The following is an 18,508-nucleotide window of genomic DNA, read 5'->3' as shown; positions in this document are numbered from 1 at the left end:
GCATGGGTTTACTTGGTAACTTAAAGATATAGAATGTGTTCTGGGGATGGTGAGAAATTAGATTTGGCAGAGAAATAGATGACTCAGCTGGGAGATTCTCTATTACTACACATTCTTAAAATCTAAACATTGAAAGTAATCCATTTATTAAAGTTCATTGAGGATTATGAAAAAAATTCTAAACCCTTTAAAACAAGAATCTGATAATAATTGGAATAAAATCCACATGAGCCATCTACGCCTGGTTCTTTATCCAGTCCTATTTCCAATTCTTGTAAAACATCATTTTATATAGCTCCCACTGTTTCTGTTGAATAAAACTTTTGTAGTCCATTCCTTTAATGTTTTCATCTCAATAATGAGGTTAGTGTTTTTCATCAGTTTTTAAAAGTATGAAAGAAGACCAGAAAATACTCAATTTTTATTTTTTTATGTTTATAAATGCCAAATTTGTTTCCATAATTTTCCCATTTGTAAAAATAATTGTGAAAATAATTTTCCTATCATTTTGAAACTACAAATTATTTACAATAATTTTCTACCCCAAAAAGTACCTGACTAGTTCAAGGATGTAAAAGTCTAGAGACACTGGGGAATAAAAGTAACAATACAAATTTGTTGAATTATCAGATGTAACAGTGACTTCATGATTTTAATTGAAGGATTCACACATGCTGATGGACTTTACACAGCAATAAAGGGTGCTGTTGCATTTGTGGTGTTTCTCATTCTGGTGCATGCTGCATATCTCTTGGTGGACCTGGTACTTTGAAAGGAATACCCAATATTACAGTATAGCCTCATTTTAGCTCTGCTTTTTGGGCTCTTGACCTGACTTGCCCAAACAGGACTGCCCCAGTTCTCTGTGTAAACATAGGCTGTGTTTTGCAAGGAATGTGGCTCAACACTCAAGCTCTCAGGGGGTGGGAGTGGGGGACTTGTGGCCTAGTGGAGGGCACCATGCACAGAGGTTGCACTGTATGCAAACAAACATACAGAAACCATTTAAAAGGTAAATTATTTAAATGTTTTAAATATCAACTTATTTCTTACAGAAAGTTAACATAACACCTGTATTGTGCTATATATATAGCTCTAGTAGATTTTTGAACTTTCCAAAAACTTTTATCTGCTGCTGCTCAGTGACTGAGAGATTGCATTTGTACTCCTAGGTTTAAGATCACTCAAAGAATGAAGTTTTCATGCACACATAACAGTTTGACCTAACCACACAGGAAAGATAGATCAAGTGATCAAAGTGTCCAAATAAGAAGCCCTCCTTTATCAATCCAGTGTTTTAGGAAAGAGTCATTCAGGAACCAGCCCACAAAAAGTTAACATTAAAAACTTACATTTCAATTCACTAAGCAAAAGAAATATATAAGAAATGTAAATAATTAAACTTCAAAATGATTTTTTAAAATTATCCTGTAGCATTTATTCTTCTGAAGTTATTAAAGTTTAAAATCACACTGACACTTTTGGAACAAACTACATGAGAGACAGAGATACAAGATACTGGTTCAGATTTTCTTATTCATAAAATTTGTTGAGTCCTGGTTAATTGTTATATATAAACTAGTGACCTAATAGAGATTCATGACTTAAAAGAACAAGACAGGCAATTTTACCTAGTTATATATTTGTCATCTCCATTTTGAGCTATTAAACTCGTACTGAATAAATACTGTGGGCTGTTCTTGATGTTGCTTTGGGAAATTGATCTTTCTGATTTCAGACTTTTCAAAGAAGTTATATTTACTAGAATAAGATAGACAATATAGCTCAAATAGAGTCATAGTTGAAATTCACAAATATTAGATTTTAGTACACATTTCTTTTTCTGAATTATCAGCATTTGACTTCTACTGATAAAAAAGAACCTTTTTTTAAAATTTATTTTGTAGAGCCAAGTCACATGAAAGAATATATTCTCTCTCATAATTAAACTACTTTATTATTTTTTTAACATCTTTATTGGAGTATACTGGCTTTACACTGGTGTGTTAGTTTCTGCTTTATAACAAAGTGAATCAGTTATACATATACATATGTCCCCATATCTCTTTCCTCTTGCGTCTCCCTCCCTCCCACCCTCCCTATCTCACCCCTCTAGGTGGTCACAAATCACCGAGCTGATCTCCCTGTGCTATGCAGCTGCTTCCCACTACCTATCTATTTTACATTTGGTAGTGTATATATGTCCGTGCCACTCTCTCACTTTCTCCCAGCTTACCCTTCTCCCTCCCCATATCCTCAAGTCCATTCTCTAGTAGGTCTGTGTCTTTATTCCCATCTTGCCCCTAGGTTGTTCAGGACCTTTTTCTTTTTTTGAGATTCCATATATATGTGTTAGCATACGGTATTTGTTTTTCTCTTTCTGACTTACTTCACTCTGTATGACAGACTCTAGGTCCATCCACCTCACTACAAATAACTGAATTTCGTTTCCTTTTATGGCTCAGTTTTATTCCATTGTATATATGTGCCACATCTTCTTTATCCATTCATCTGTTAATGGACACTTAGGTTGCTTCCATGTCCTGGCTATTGTAAACAGAGATGCAATGAACATTGTGGTACATGACTCTTTTTGAATTATGGTTTTCTCAGGGTATATGCCCAGTAGAGGGATTGCTGGGTCGTATGATAGTTCTGTTTTTACTTTTTTAAGGAACCTCCATACTGTTCTCCATAGGGGCTGTATCAATTTACATTCCCACCAACAGTGCAAGAGGGTTCCCTTTTCTCCACACCCTCTCCAGCATTTATTGTTTCTAGATTTTTTGATAACCATTCTGACCGGTGTGAGGTAATACCTCATTGTAGTTTTGATTTGCATTTGTCTAACGATTAATGATGTTGAGCATTCTTTCATGCGTTTGTTGGCAGTCTGTATATCTTCTTTGGAGAAATGTCTATTTTGGTCTTCTGGCCATTTTTGGATTGGGTTCTTTGTTTTTTTGATATTGAGCTACATGAGCTGCTTGTAAATTTTGGAGATTAATCCTTTGTCAGTTGCTTCATTTGCAAATATTTTCGCTCATTTGAGGGTTGTCTTTTCGTCTTACTTATGGTTTCCTTTGCTGTACAAAAGCTTTTAAGTTTCATTAGGTCACATTTGTTTGTTTTTGTCTTTATTTCCATTTCTTTAGGAGGTGGGTCAAAAAGGATCCTGCTGAGATTTATGTCATAGAGTGTTCTGCCTATGTTTTCCTCTAAGAGTTCTACAGTGGCTGACCTTACGTTTAGCTCTTTAATCCATTTTGAGTTTACTTTTGTGTATGGTGTTAGGGAGTGTTCTAACTTCATTCTTTTACATGAAGCTGTCCAGTTTTCCCAGCACCACTTATTGAAGAGGCTGTCTATTCTCCACTGTATATTCTTGCCTCCTTTATCAAAGATAAGGTGACCAGGGCTTCCCTGGTGGCGCAGTGGTTGAGAGTCCGCCTGCCGATGCAGGGGACGTGGATTCGTGTCCCGGTCCGGGAAGATCCCACATGCCGCGGAGCGGCTGGGCCCGTGAGCCATGACCACTGAGCCTGCGCGTCTGGAGCCTATGCTCTGCAACGGGAGAGGCCACAACAGTGAGAGGCCCGCATACCACAAAAAAAAAAAAAAAAAAAAAAAAAGATAAGGTGACCATATGTGTGTAGGTTTATCTCTCGGCTTTCTATCCTGTTCCATTGATCTAAATTTCTGTTTTTGTACCAGTACCATACTGTCTTGATTACTGTAGCTTTGTAGTATACTCTGAAGTCAGGGAGTCTGATTCCTCCAGGTCCGTTTTTCTTTCTCAAGATTGCTTTGGCTCCTGGGGGTCTTTTGTGTTTCCATACAAATTGTGAAATTCTTTGTTCTAGTTCTGTGAAAAATGCCAGTGATAGTTTGGGAGGGATTGCACTGAATCTGTAGATTGCTTTGGGTAGTATAGTCATTTTCACAATGTTGATTCTTCTAATCCAACAGCATGGTATATCTCTCCATCTATTTGTATCATCTTTAATTTCTTTCATCAGTGTCTATTTTCTGCACACAGGTCTTTTGTCTCCTTAGGTAGGTTTATTCCTACATATTTTATTCTTTTTGTTGCAATAGTAAATGGGAGTGTTTTCTTAATTTCACTTTCATATTTTTCATCATTTTTGTATAGGAATGCAAGAGATTTCTGTGCTTAATTTTGTATCCTGCTACTTTACCAAATTTAGTGATTAGCTCTAGTAGTTTTCTGGTAGCATCTTTAGGATTCTCTATATAGTACCATGTCATCTGCAAACAGTGACAGCTTTACTTCTTCTTTTCCAATTTGGATTCCTTTTATTTCTTTTTCTTCTCTGAATGCTGTGTCTAAAGCTTCCAAAACTATGTTGAATAGTAGTGGTGAGAGTGGGAAAACTTGTCTTCTTCCTGATCTCAGTGGAAATGGTTTCAGTTTTTCCCACTGAGGACAATGTTGGCTGTGGGTTTGTCATATATGGCCTTTATTACGTTGAGGTAAGTTCCCTCTGTGCCTACTTTCTGCAAGGTTTTTAACATAAATGGGTGTTGAATTTTGTCAAAAGCTTTCTCTGCATCTATTGAGATGATCATATGGTTTTTCTCCTTCAATTTGTTAATATGGTGTATCACATTGATTGATTTGAGTATACTGAAGAATCCTTGCATTCCTGGGATAAGCCCCACTTGATCATGGTGTATGATCCTTTTAATGTGCTGTTGGATTCTGTTTGCTATTATTTTGTTGAGGATTTTTGCATCTATGTTCATCAGTGTTATTGGCCTGTAGTTTTCTTTCTTTGTGACATCTTTGCCTGATTTTGGTATCAGGGTGATGATGACCTCATAGAACGAGTTTGGGAGTGTTCCTCCCTCTGCTATATTTTGGAAGAGTTTGAGAAGGATAGGTGTTAGCTCTTCTCTAAATGTTTGATAGAATTCGCCTGTGAAGCCATGTGGTCCTGGGCTTTTGTTTGTTGGAAGATTTTTAACCATAGTTTCAATTTCAGTGCTTGTGATTGGTCTGTTTATATTTTCTATTTTTCCTGGTTCAGTCTCAGAAGGTTGTGCTTTTCTAAGAATTTGTCCATTTGTTCCAGGTTGTCCATTTTATTGGCATATAGTTGCTTGTAGTAATCTCTCATGATCTTTTGTATTTCTGCGGTGTCAGTTGTTACTTCTCCTTTTCATTTCTAATTCTGTTGATTTGAGTCTCTTCCGCTTTTTTCTTGATGAGTCTGGCTAATGGTTATCCATTTTGTTTTTCTTAAAGAACCAGGTTTTAGTTTTATTGGTCTTTGCTATAGTTTCCTTCATTTCTTTTTCATTTTTTCTGATCTGATCTTTATGATTTCTTTCCTTCTGCTAACGTTGGGAATTTTTTCTTCTTCTTTCTCTAATTGCTTTAGGTGTAGGATTAGGTGGTTTATTTGAGATGTTTCTTGTTTCTTAAGGTATGACTGTATTGCTATAAACGTCCCTCTTAGAACTGCTTTACCTGCATCCCATAGGTTTGGGTCGTCGTGTTTTCATTGTCATTTGTTTCTAGGTATTTTTTGATTTCCTCTTTGATTTCTTCAATGATCTCTTGCTTATTAAGGAATGTATTGTTTAGCCTCCATGTATTTGTATTTTTTACAAATTTTTTCCTGTAATTGATATCTAGTCTCATAGCATTGTGGTTGGAAAAGATACTTGATACGATTTCAGTTTTCTTAGATTTACCAAGGCTTGATTGTGACCCAAGATATGATCTATCCTGAAGAATGTTCCATGAGTACTTGCGAAGAAAGTGTATTCTGTTGGTTTTGGATGGAATGTCCTATAAATATCATTTAAGTCCATCTTGTTTAATGTATCATTTAAAGCTTGGGTTTCCTTATTTATTTTCATTTTGGATGATCTGTCCATTGGTGAAAGTGGGATGTTACAGTCCCGTACTATGATTGTGTTACTGTCAATTTCCTCTTTTATGGCTGTTAGTATTTGCCTTATGTATTGAGGTGCTCCTATGTTGGGTGCCTAAATGTGTACAATTGTTATATCTTCTTCTTGGATCGATCCCTTCATCATTATGTAGTGTCCTTGTTTGTCTCCTGTAATAGTCTTTGTTTTAAAGTCTATTTTCTGATATGAGAACTGCTATTCCAGCTTTCTTTTGATTTCCATTAGCATGGAACATCTTTTTCCATCCCCTCACTTTCAGTCTGTATGTGTCTCTAGGTCTGAAGTGGGTCTCTTGTAGACAGCATATATACGGGTCTTGTTTTTGTATCCATTCAGCCAGTCTATGTCTTTTGGTTGGAGCATCTAATCCATTTACATTTAAGATAGTTATCGATATGTATGTTCCTATTTTCATTTTCTTAATTGTTTTGGGTTTGTTATACAAATCTTTTCCTTCTCTTGTGTTTCCTCCCTAGAGAAGTTCCTTTAGAATTTGTTGTAAAGCTGGTTTGGTGGTGCTGAATCCTCTTTAGCTTTTGCTTGTCTGTAAAAGTTTTAATTTCTACGTGGAATCTGAATGAGATACTTGCTGGGTAGAGTAATCTTGGTTGTAGGTTTTTCCCCTTAATACTTTAAATATGTCCTGCCACTCCCTTCTGGCTTGCAGAGTTTATGCTGATTGATCAGCTGTTAACCTTATGGAGATTCGTTTGTACGTTATTTGTTGTTTTTCCCTTGCTGCTTTTAACATTTTGTCTTTGTGTTTAATTTTTGATAGTTTGACTAATATATGTCTTGGTGTGTTTCTCCTTGGATTTATCCTATATGGGACTCTCTGTGCTTCCTGGACTTGATTAACTATTTCCTTTCCCACATTAGGGAAGTTTTCAACTATAATCTCAAATATTTTCTCAGTCCCTCTCTTTTTCTCTTCTTCTTCTGGGAACCCTATAATTCGAATGTTGGTGTGTTTAATGTTGTCCCAGAGGTCTCTAAGACTGTCCTCAATTCTTTTCATTTTTTTTTCTTTATTCTGCTCTATAGTAGTTATTTCCACTATTTTATCTTCCAGGTTACTTATCCATTCTTCTGCCTCAGTTGTTCTGCTATTGATCCCTTCTAGAAATTTTTTAATTTCATTTATTGTGTTTTTCATCACTGTTTGTTTGCTCTTTAGTTCTTCTAGTTCCTTGTTAAACATTTCTTATATTTTCTCCATTCTATTTCCAAGATTTTGGATCATCTTTACTATCATTATTCTGAATTCTTCTTCATGTAGACTGCCTATTTCCTCTTCATTTGTTAGGTCTGGTGGGTTTTTACCTTGCTCCTTCATCTGCTGTGTGTTTCTCTGTTTTCTCATTTTGCTTAACTTACTGTGTTTGGGGTCTCCTTTCTGCAGGCTGCAGGTTCGTAGTTCCCATTGTTTTTGGTGTCTGCTCCCAGTGGCTAAGGTTGGTTCAGTGGGTTGTGTAGGCTTCCTGGTGGAGGGGACTAGTGCCTGTGTTCTGGTGGTTGAGGCTGGATCTTGTCTTTCTAGTGGGCAAGTCCACGTCTGGTGGTGTGTTTTGCAGTGTCTGTGGCCTTTTAATGATTTTAGGCAGCCTCTCTGCTAATGGATAGTGTTGTGTTCCTGTCTTGTTAGTTGTTTGGCATAGGGTGTCTAGCATTGGAGCTTGCTGGTCGTTGAGTGGAGCTGGGTCTTGGGGTTGAGATGGAGATCTCTGGGGAATTTCACCATTTGATATTATGTGGAGCTGGGAGGTCTCTTGTGGACCAGTGTCCTGAAGTTGGCTCTCCCACCTCAGAGGCACAGCCCTGACACCTGGCTGGAGCACCAAGAGCCTGTCATCCACACAGCTCAGAATAAAAGGGAGAAAAAAAAGAAAGAGATAAGAAGGTAAAATAAAATAAAGTTATTAAATAAAAAATAATTATTAAAAAAATTTTTTTAAGTAATAAAAAGAAAGAAAGAAGAGAACAACCAAACCAAAAAACAAATCCACCAATGATAACAATCACTAAAAACTATACTAAAAAAAACAAGAAAAAAACGGACAGAGAGAACCCTAGGACAAATGGTAAAAACAAAGCTATACAGACAAAATCACACACAGAAGCATACACATACACACTCACAAAAAGTGAAATAGGGAAAAATATATATATATTGTTGCTCCCAAAGTCCAGCTCCTCAATTTGGGATGATTCGTTGTTTATTCAGGTATTCCACAGATGCAAGGTACATCAATAAACTACTTTGGCTGGTGCCAAACTGACCTTTGCTTTTGAGTTTTACTGGTTTAACTACTCTAGCCAGCTGTTAAATTAAAGCCTCCAATTTTCATCTGCCACACTTTTTTGTATTAGTAAGATCAGGAATTGTCCTATGGCTTCCGTAACCTTTAGGAGTAGCATTCCATCTTTTTCACCTTTTGCAGAAAGGCCATCCTGATCTCACAGTTAAAGGTATTAGCATAAGTGTTCTATTTCCTTGTTGAAGGGGCCATGGAGAATGAAAAGGAAACCTGAAAAACTTACCCAGTACAGAGTTGGTTAACACTTAGGCCTAAGGTGGGCTTCCCCTACACATAAGGACACATTCCAACCCTTTAGCCTTTTGAGAAACACATGTGAGAGTAAAAAATAAATGGAGTGGAAAAAACTGTCCTGTCATGCATATGACAAAGTCATTGAAATAATTTTGTTTATTTTTTAAATTAATGTGCAGTAAAATTGTCCTTCGTTGGTGCACAGTTCTATGAATTCTAATGAATAGATTCGTGTAACCACTACCACAGTCAAGGTACAGAACAGTTCTACCATCTTAAAAAACTCTCATGATATTCCTTTGTAATCACACCTCCCCCTAAATCCTAATCTATGATAATTACTGCTCTCCATTACTTTAGGGTTTTTGTTTATTTGTTTTACCTTTTTAAGAATGTCATACAAATGTAATCATACAGCAGGTAACCTTTTCAGACTGGCTTCTTTCACTCACATACTGCCCTTGAGATTCAGTCAAGTTGTTGTATCTATCAGTAGTATCAATACATTCCTTTTTATTGCTGAGTAGTATTCCATTTTGTAGATGTACTGTAGTTTAAGAATTCATCCATTGAAGGATATATAAATTGTTTCCAATTTTGGTGATTATGAATAGAGCCACTTTAAACATTTGTGTATAAGTTGTTGTGTGATTGTAAGTTTCAATCCTCTATGATAAATACCTAGGTGTGGGATTGGTGGGTCGTATAAGTCATAAGAAATTACTAAAATGTTTCCAAATAGCCTGTATCATTTGACATTCCCACAGCAATGTATGAGAGTCCCACTAGTTCCATATCCCCTCTGGCAGTTTGTGTTATCAGTATTTTTTATTTTAGCCATTCTAATAGGTGGTTCGTCGTCATTTTTATTTGCACTTTTCTAATTACTAATGATGTTGTATATCTTTATATGTGCTTATCTGCCATTCATATATCCTTTTGGTAAAGTGTCTGTTCAAGTCTTTTGCTTATTTTAAAATTAGCCTGTTTGTTTCTTATTGTTGAATTTGGAAGTTTTTTGTATATTCCGGATACAAGTCTTTTGTCAGATATGTGACTTGCAGATATTCTCTCCCAGTGCATAGCTTGTCTTTTCATTCTCTTAACACTACTTTTTACAGAGCAAAAGTTTTTAGTGTGAAGTTTTTTCAAATGAATCATGGTTTTTTGGGTACTGTATATAAGAATTCTGCCTAACTTCAGTACTCATAGATTTTCTCCTGTTTTCATCTTAAAATGTTTTATATTTTACATTTTATATTCCGATCTATGATTCATTTTTAGTTAATTTTGGATAAAGTATAAAGTTGAGTTCAACTTTTTTCTTTCTTTTTGCAGGGGGGGGCATGAGGATGTATGACACTATTTGCTGATAAAACTCTCTTCACTGAACTGCCTTTGCAACTTAAAAAAAAAGTCATTTCACAATATTTGGTTGGCCTCTATAATCTGGATTCTCTGTTCTGTTCTACCGATATACATGTATATAACTTCTCCAGAATTATACTGTATTGATCATAGTAGCTTCATAGCAAGTCTTAAAATTAGGTAGTGTAAGTCCTCCAATGTCATTCTTCTATTTCAAAACTGTTTTAGCTATTCTAGTTCCTTTGCTTTCCTGTATACCTTTTAGAATCAGCTTTTCTATATCTACAATAAATACTGCTGGAATTTTTATTGGAATTGTGTTAAATCTATAGATCAATTGGGAGAGATTTTATGTCTTTACTATTTCGAGTCTTCCAGTCCATGAATACGTTATGTATACAGTATATCTCTCCATTTACTTAGGTCTTTAATGATTTTTCAACATATAGATTCTCTACGAGTTTTATCAGATTTATACCTAAGTATTTATTTTATTTGGAGCTTTTATAAATATTATTTTTTGTTTAAATTTTACTCCAACTGCATATTGCTGGTTTGTAGAAACTCAACTGATTTTGTGTGTGTGTGTGTGTGTGTGTGTGTGTGTGTGTGTGTGTGGTACACGGGTGTCTCACTGCTGTGGCCTCTCCCGTTGTGGAGTACAGGCTCCAGATGCGCAGGCTCAGCGGCCATGGCTCACGAGCCCAGCCGCTCCGCAGCACGTGGGATCTTCCCAGACTGGGGCACAAACCCGTGTCCCCTGCATTGGCAGGCAGACTCTCAACCACTGCGCCACCAGGGAAGCCCTCAACTGATTTTTGTGTAGTGGTCTTGTATTCTAAAATCTTGTCAAGTTCACTTAGTAATTCTAGGAGCTTTTCTGAAGATTTCATGGAGTTTTCTACATGGGCAATCATGTCATCTGCGAATAGACATCATTTTATGTCTTTCTTTCCAATCTTCATGCCTTTTATTTCTTTTTCTTGCCTTATTGAGCTGGTTGGGAGCTCTAGGATTAAATACAGAGTATGAGTAGTGAGAATGAGTATCATTGCCTTGTTTCTGATCTTAGGGGAAAAGCATTCAATCCTTCATGATTAAGTATGACATTACCTATAGGTTTTTCATCTGTGAACTTTATCAGGTTAAGGAAGTTTCCATCTATTGACAGTTTGTTAAGAGTTCTTATCATAAATGGATATTGGTTTTTTAAAAGCTTTTTCTGCATCAATTGATATGATCATGTTTTTTTGTTTTGTAAACTGGTAATACCATTACTTTGATTGATTTTCTAATATTGAACCAGCCTTGTAGTCCCAGGATAAACCCCTCTTGGTTGTGGTATATTATTAGTTTCTTATGTTACTTGATTTTTTTAAATTTATTTGGAGGATTTTTATTTTTATGTCTCTGTTTTTTAGGGATATTGGTCTGTAGTTTTCTTTTACTGTCTCTGTCTAGTTTTGGTATCAGTAATGATGGTTTCATAAAATGAATTTAGGAGTATTGTCTCCTATTTTCTGTGGTACAAGAAAAAGAAGGAAAAAATGAGGCATTTTCTTAGTCCCTGCGGGCACTAGGAATTCCCTTCCCATTACTGAAGCCAGAAGTAGAGGGTGTCCCCTACTTCTCCCTCTATCCACACCTGATGCCCACCTTCAGGTTTTGGGCTGCCCCAGGCTATGGAATATCAGAAGAAAAATGAGAAACACACTACCTTTTGGTGGTATTTTAAAATCTAGTTATCTTCCCCAGTCTACCTGTTAACATTTACTTTTCAGAATCCTCAAATAGCTGCTCTGTGTAGGTTGTTTTTGTTGTTTGCTTTTGTTTTTTGTTGTTTTTGGTTTTTTTTTAATTAAGCTTTGTGCTTATTTTTTTAATTTATTTTATTTATTTATTAATTTTGGCTGCATTGGGTCTTTGTTGCTGCACGCGGGCTGTCTCTAGTTGTGGCGAGCAGGGGCTGCTCTTTGTTGCAGTGTACAGGCTTCTCACTATGGTGGCTTCTCTTGTTGCGGAGCACGGGCTCTACAGTGCAGGCTCAGTAGTTGCGGCGTGTGGGTTTAGTTGCTCTGTGGCATGTGATATCTTCCCGGACCAGGGCTCGAACCCATGTCCCCTGTATTGGCAGATGGATTCTTAACCACTGCGCCACCAGGGAAGCCCTCTGTATAGGTTTTTTAGCTGTAATCTCTCCAGATATTATAGCTGTATAAAGTGGGAGAGACAGGGCTCCACCTTTCCTGGAATCCTGAAGTAATTTTTAAAGAGAGGGAATTGGCAACTAACAAAGAGAAGAGCAAAGTATATTAGATATTTTTGCTCTGGGGGGAAAAGGTGAAAGAAGCTAGGACAAACATTCCTAGGCCTTGAAACTTCATTTATGATCACATTAGAAACAGGAAATATTATGTGGGTAAATATGCGTATGGAGTTTGTGTTAGTTTTTTATTGATGCATAACAAATTACCACAAATGTAGTGGCAATTTGTAGCAATACAAATTTATTATCTCAATCCTGCAGGTCAGAAGTCCAGTTGGGTTTAGCTGTATTCTCTGCTCAGAATCTTACAAGGCCAAAATCAAGGTGTCCGTTGGGCTGGGCTCTAATCTAGAGGCTCCAGGGAAGAATCGACTTAGAAATTCATTCCATTTGTTTGCATAATCCAGTTCCTGTGGCCATAGGACTCACGTCCCTAATTCCTTGTTAGCAGCTGGCCAGTGCTTCCTTCCCTCAGCTTTAGGGTGCCCATTCCTTCTCACATGACCCCTACCATCCTCAAAGCAGCAATGACATATCATAGACCCCTTCTCACGTTTCAAATCTTTCTGACTTCCCCTTCTTCCTCCTTCATGTACTTTTTAAAGGGCCTGTATAATAGATCAGGCCCACCAGATAATCTCTGTGTTAAATTCAATTTACCTGGGATTTTTATCACACCTATAAAAATCCCTTTCAGCATAGCAGTACCTAGATTAGTGTTTGATTCAATAACCAGGGGAGAGGAATCTTGGGAGAAGGGGGTCATCTTCAGAATTCTGCCTATCATAGAACCAGATTAGAAAGTTTCAGGGTGCTCCAACATGAACTGACCAAACGTGTACTTCATGCTGAGTTTGAGGCCCAATGCTAAGTATTAAAGATGAAAAATGTACACTCAAGGATCTTCTCTATTGGTGAGAGACATAATCTCATAAAAAGATACTTATGCAGGGCCAGCTTTGTGGAACTACTTCTTGGAGAACATGCTGAGCAGTATCCTGAAGATTATGCATTAGGCAAAGAAAAGGTATATTAGACAAAGGAGCAACATGATCAAAGGTCTTGTGGTATGACATAGCATGGGCTGGGGGGAGTGGGCTCTATAAACTCTTTGATATTTCTGGAGCTTTAATATTTGAGGTGAGCAACGGCTGCAGATAAGGAAAGGCAAGACCTTTTTTTCCATTCTAAGGAGCTTCATCTTTTATCCCATAGGTAAAGAAGAGCCATTAAAGAGTTTTAAGCAATAGTGAGCCAATCAGGATCACATTAGAAACAAATCATTTGGAAATTACTCTGGAGACTGGATGAACAGGAATCGGTCTAGACAGAGAAACCTTTTAGGAGGCTTTATATTAGCTGAGCAATATCAAAGGCATGGAGGGAAAACCTGGGGAGTGGCTGGAATGCTCGAGAGAAGGAGATTCGATTCAAGCAATATTTTGGAAGTAAAATTGACAGAACTTAATCACTGAGTGGGTTTGGACCAGGAAAAGAGGGAAGGAAATGAGTCAAAAAGTCAGATTTTTTATTTGAGCCAGTTGGTAGATTAGAGTCATTAACTGAGACAGGGAATATAGCATGTGTGAGAGGAGGTGATGGATTGTTCTGGATGAAGTGATTTGATGAGCCTGTGGGAGTTCAGTAGGAAGGAAAAAATCATTCATTTTTTTTTTCCTTCACTACATCATAAAATGTTTGTTTGGTACTTCCAGTGGACCAAACAGTAGTTTCGGCACTCAGAATATTAAGATGTAGAACAGTCCTTATTGTTCAGGACTTCACAGTTAGCTGGACTATGACAGATACCTAAGCAGTAACTATAAAAATAATATGAATAGGTACCTGATGATGGTACAATAAACAGGACATTCTGAAAGCAGTGGATGAGAGGCACCTCACTTGGCCTCAGGGGTCAAGAAAGACTTCCTGGAGTCTTTGAGACTCAAGGACTGAGTCTCAAAGGACAAGTTAGACAACTAAGCAGAGGTATAGCTTTTCTGGCTTTTTGTTTGTTTGTTTCCTGTGTCACTGGGACTACCATACCTGAGATACAAGGATCCATATTGAGATAGTAGTCAACAACTCTCATATATACCATTCCGTGGATGTTTTGCCAGTTTACAGTCGGGGAAAAGGGATCCCTTAGGCTCAGCAGTTAGTATAGGTGGATATTTGGGCAACTTCCTGAGTAGGTCAATAAACTGTTTCTATGGCTACTTCTGACGCTTAGTTTCAATCTCACGTTATGAATCCAGGCAAAAGCAGGTAGCTTCTGGCCCCGACATCTGAGTCTTCTTTCTGCTTTAGCTTTGTCTTGTTTTCCCGTTGTTGCTATCATCTGTTAAGATTGTTTGTTTTTTTCACTGTGGTAAAAGGTGGTATTATTTTCTGTGAGGCCACAGAATTTCGAAGCCCTCATAAAAGAATTTGCAGGCAGAGCCGGACAGTGTATGAATCATTTGAATCATCCAATTTCCCTAAAATATTTGCCCACCAGCCTCTTTGAGTACCCCAAATTCTACAAGTCAAAAATAATTCCTTTCAAAAATGGTGCTGGTGTAGGGGCTTCCCTGGTGGCGCAGTGGTTGGGAGTCCGCCTGCCGATGCAGGGGACACGGGTTTGTGCCACGGAGGGGCTGGTCCCGTGAGCCATGGCCGCTGAGCCTGCGCGTCCGGAGCCTGTGCTCCGCAACGGGAGAGGCCACAACAGTGAGAGGCCCGCGTACGGCAAAAAAAAAAAAAAAAATGGTGCTGGTATAACTGGATTTCTGCATGCAAAAAAAAATTAAGTTGGACCCATACCACACAAAGCACAAAAGTTAATTCAAGAGCAATCATAGACCTACATGTAAGAGGTAAAACTATAAAACTTGTAGAAGAAAGCATAACTGTAAATCTTTGTGACCCTGGGTTAAGCAATGTTTTTGTTTTGTTTTGTTTTACAAATTTATTTTATTTGTTTATTTTTGGCTGCGTTGGGTCTTCGTTGCTGTGCACGTGCTCTCTCTAGTTGCGGCGAGCGGGGGCTACTCTTCGTTGCGGTGCACGGGCTTCTCGTGGCGGTGGCTTCTCTTGTTGCAGAGCACGGGCTCTAGGCACACGGGCTTCAGTAGTTGTGGATCACGGGCTCTAGAGCACAGGCTGAGTAGTTGTGGCTCATGGGTTTAGTTGCTTCGCGGCATGTGGGATCTTCCTGGGCCAGGGCTCGAACCCGTGTCCCCTGGATTGGCAGGCAGATTCTTAACCACTGCACCACCAGGGAAGCCCCCTAAGCAATGGTTTTTGGATATGACACCAAAAGCACAAGCATAATAATAGATCTGTTGGACTTCACAAAGCTTAAAAACTTTCATGCTGCAAATCATACCATCCAAAAAACTGAAAAGACAGTCCACAGAATGGGAGAAAATATTTGCAAATCCTATATCTCATAGGGACTTGTATCCAGAATATATCAACATAAAAGACTCATGCTATTTAATAAAAAGACAAATAACCCAATTTAAAAATGAGCAAAGGGTGTGAATAGACATTTCTCCCAAGAATATATACACATAGCCAATAACATTAATGCTCAACATCATTAATCATTAGGGAAATACACATCAAAATCACAATGGGATACCACTTCATACCCACTACAACTGAAGAAATGAAGAAATGCTCAACATCATTAATCGTTAGAGAAATACACATCAAAATCACAATGGGTTACCACTTCATACCCACTAGGATTGCTGTAATCAAATATGACCCAGCAATTCCACTTCTAGGTAGATACCTAAAAGAATTGAAAACATGTTCACAAAAAAAAAAATTTGCACATGAATGTTCATAGCAGTATTATCCATAATAGCCAAAAAGTGGAAACAACCCAAATGTTCATAAACTGATAATGGATAAACAAAATGTAGTATATCCATATGATGGAGTATTAGTCAGCCATCAAAAGGAATGACATACTGGTGATACATGATTCAACACAAATGAACCTTAAAAACTTCTACTATGTTAACTGAAAGAAACCAGACACAAAAAGCCAGATTTTGTGTGATTCCATTTATATGAAATGCCCAGAATAGGCAAATCTATAGAGACAGAAATTAGCTTACTGGTTGCCTGAGTGCTGGAAGTGGGGAATGGGTAGGGACCACTAAGTGGCATGGGAACTTTTTTTTTCCCCTGGTGGTGGTAATAATGTTCTGGAATTAAATAGTGGTGATGATTACACAATCCTGTGAGTATACTAAGAACCATTGACTTGTGTACTTTAAATAGGTAAATTGTATGATATGAATTAATATGTCAATAAAGATGTTAAGAAACATAATTCCTTTAAATTAGGGTGTTGTCCTGTTTAAATGAATGTAGGGAGCAGGGAACATTTTAGTATTGCAGAAGGGTGACTCAGATGTCTGACCCTTTCCAGTGGACAACTGGCTAGAAGCAGGACTCTCAGAGTTTGCTTAGCCTGATTAAAGAAACACCAGGAAAGGCACACTTAAAAGGGATGGTAACCTGAGCGAGCCTGGGTAGCCAGGAGGAAACTCTAAGGTGCTGACGTCTGAGGAAGATGAGAAGAGGTCCTCCTATTGAAAACAGACAGAATATTAACTTAATCTGCTTGATAACTTTGTTCTTCCTAGCTTTATCTGTGATTATGTCTTGTATTACATCAGGCTCCAGTGAAAAGAATACTCGTTAGGTTCAGTTAAACTCAACCATTTATTGAACACATACATATGAGAAACACACTGTGCCAGGCACTGGGTATAAACATGAGTAGCATGCTCTGCCTTGACAACCCTTACAGTCTTATGTCTTATTGATAATAAAAACAGAAGTGAGAAGGCAAAAACAGAAATGATAGGGCCTAGTTAGTATTAATGTCAGGTGACTAAGTGAGTAAGTGGCAAATAAGGACAACGTCCGGTGGATGATACATGTAAAATGGATTTTAAGAAATCTCAGTCTTACATTGGATGAGATATTTGAAACTTTATCAACGCAGAGTCCAAGGAAAGATGTAGGGACTCTTCTGGGTTTTAGTGGGTCACAGAGGGGAAACAAATGCATATACTTTATCAGAGAGTGGTAGGGGAGGCTACTTCAGTTAATCAGTTGGACAAGTATTTATTAACACCAGTGTTCGTGTCAAACGTTGTGCTGGGTACTAAAGGAAGCCCTTTTAACCTCGGAAGAAAGAATGTCAGTTCATTAACAAACTGGAAAGGCTGCTTAATTTTACCTCAGAGTGGGAAGGCAGAGGTAGATGTCCATGTGTGGCCTTTGCTCTGTCGGGAACAGACAGACAGTCACATGGATTGAGACAGGAACGTAGGCATGTAAGTAGTCCAGGGAAACTGTTCCTTCAAGTAACTACATGGAAAGGTTAGGTGGTAAGTAAAAGAATTATAACATCTGACATCCTAATGAGTCCACAGTACAGGCGTTGGGAAACTGAAATAGGAGCTTGACAGGGAAGTAAAGGCTTATTTTCAATAGGAGAGCTTCAGTAATTTTCTTATCCTTTTCAATTCTATAGCAGACATCAACTTGGATATATCAAAGCCTTTGAAAGCAAACCTGAGTTTTACCAAGCTGGATCAGATAAACCATTTTTTAAAGAAGATAAAAAGTGCACACAGCAAAGAGACCTCAGCCCTCTCAGACACCATGCTGAATAAGGATGAGCTTCCAGCCTCCAAATGTTACCGTGGAAAGTTGTCTAAGCTTAAAGTTCATGGTGATGGAGCACAAAAGATTCCATTTCAAGAAAACGTGTGGAGAACGGTTTCCTGCTTTCAAAAAATTTCTGTTCATACTACTCAGATTGTGGTCTCCATGGAAACTGTCCCCCATCCTAATAAACCGTGCCTGTTAGCATCTTTATCAACCCTCAGTGGAAGCCTTAATATCAAAGCAGCGCAAAAAGTGCCTGGTAAGTCACAGAAAAGGGGAGAGGGAGATGACAATGACTTGTTAACATCTAAAACTGCATAATGTTGAAGATTTATATTAAATAGAGTTTAAAAGTTTCAAGAGCCATTAGAGATCGGGAACATTTCTGGTTTGTTGCCTTATTTTAAAGAAAATGGTATAACAAATCGGTTAAGCCTAAGTATGTTACTGCGGTAAACTAAACCGTTCCTATCTACCTCTTCAGGCATGTTCCTACAGATGTCTTTGTAACTGTTCATTCCTAAATTTCTTTTTACCTAAAATAGCTGTAGTGGAAGAACAGAGTATATATCAAGTTTTGAGAGCCATTAGAACAGTAGCTTTTAAAGTGTGGTCTCAGAAGCAGCAGCAGCAGCAGCATCTGGGAACTTGTTAGAAATGCAAATTCTCAGGCTCTACCCCTGACCTCCTGAAT

General features: G+C 37.8%; 1 protein-coding gene across 12 annotated transcripts in view; it reads left to right on the top strand.

Moving 5' to 3' along the window:
- The window catches only part of VPS13B (vacuolar protein sorting 13 homolog B), a 795,728-nt gene that overhangs the window by 591,233 nt on the left and 185,987 nt on the right, over nt 1–18,508 (top strand). For 11 of the 12 annotated variants that reach the window (XM_079901966.1, XM_079901971.1, XM_079901960.1 and 8 more), the window contains one exon: nt 17,678–18,073. In XM_079901966.1, the coding sequence (XP_079758092.1) occupies nt 17,678–18,073 (396 nt within the window). The remainder of the gene's footprint in view (nt 1–17,677; nt 18,074–18,508) is intronic. The other variant, XM_079901970.1, reaches the window with a different exon arrangement.

The sequence above is a fragment of the Stenella coeruleoalba genome, assembly GCF_951394435.1.
Source record: "Stenella coeruleoalba genome assembly, chromosome: 17".
NCBI classification, from domain to species: Eukaryota; Metazoa; Chordata; class Mammalia; order Artiodactyla; family Delphinidae; genus Stenella; species Stenella coeruleoalba.
The sequence above is the reverse complement of the archived record's forward strand: the minus strand, read 5'-3'. Positions and strand labels throughout refer to the sequence as shown.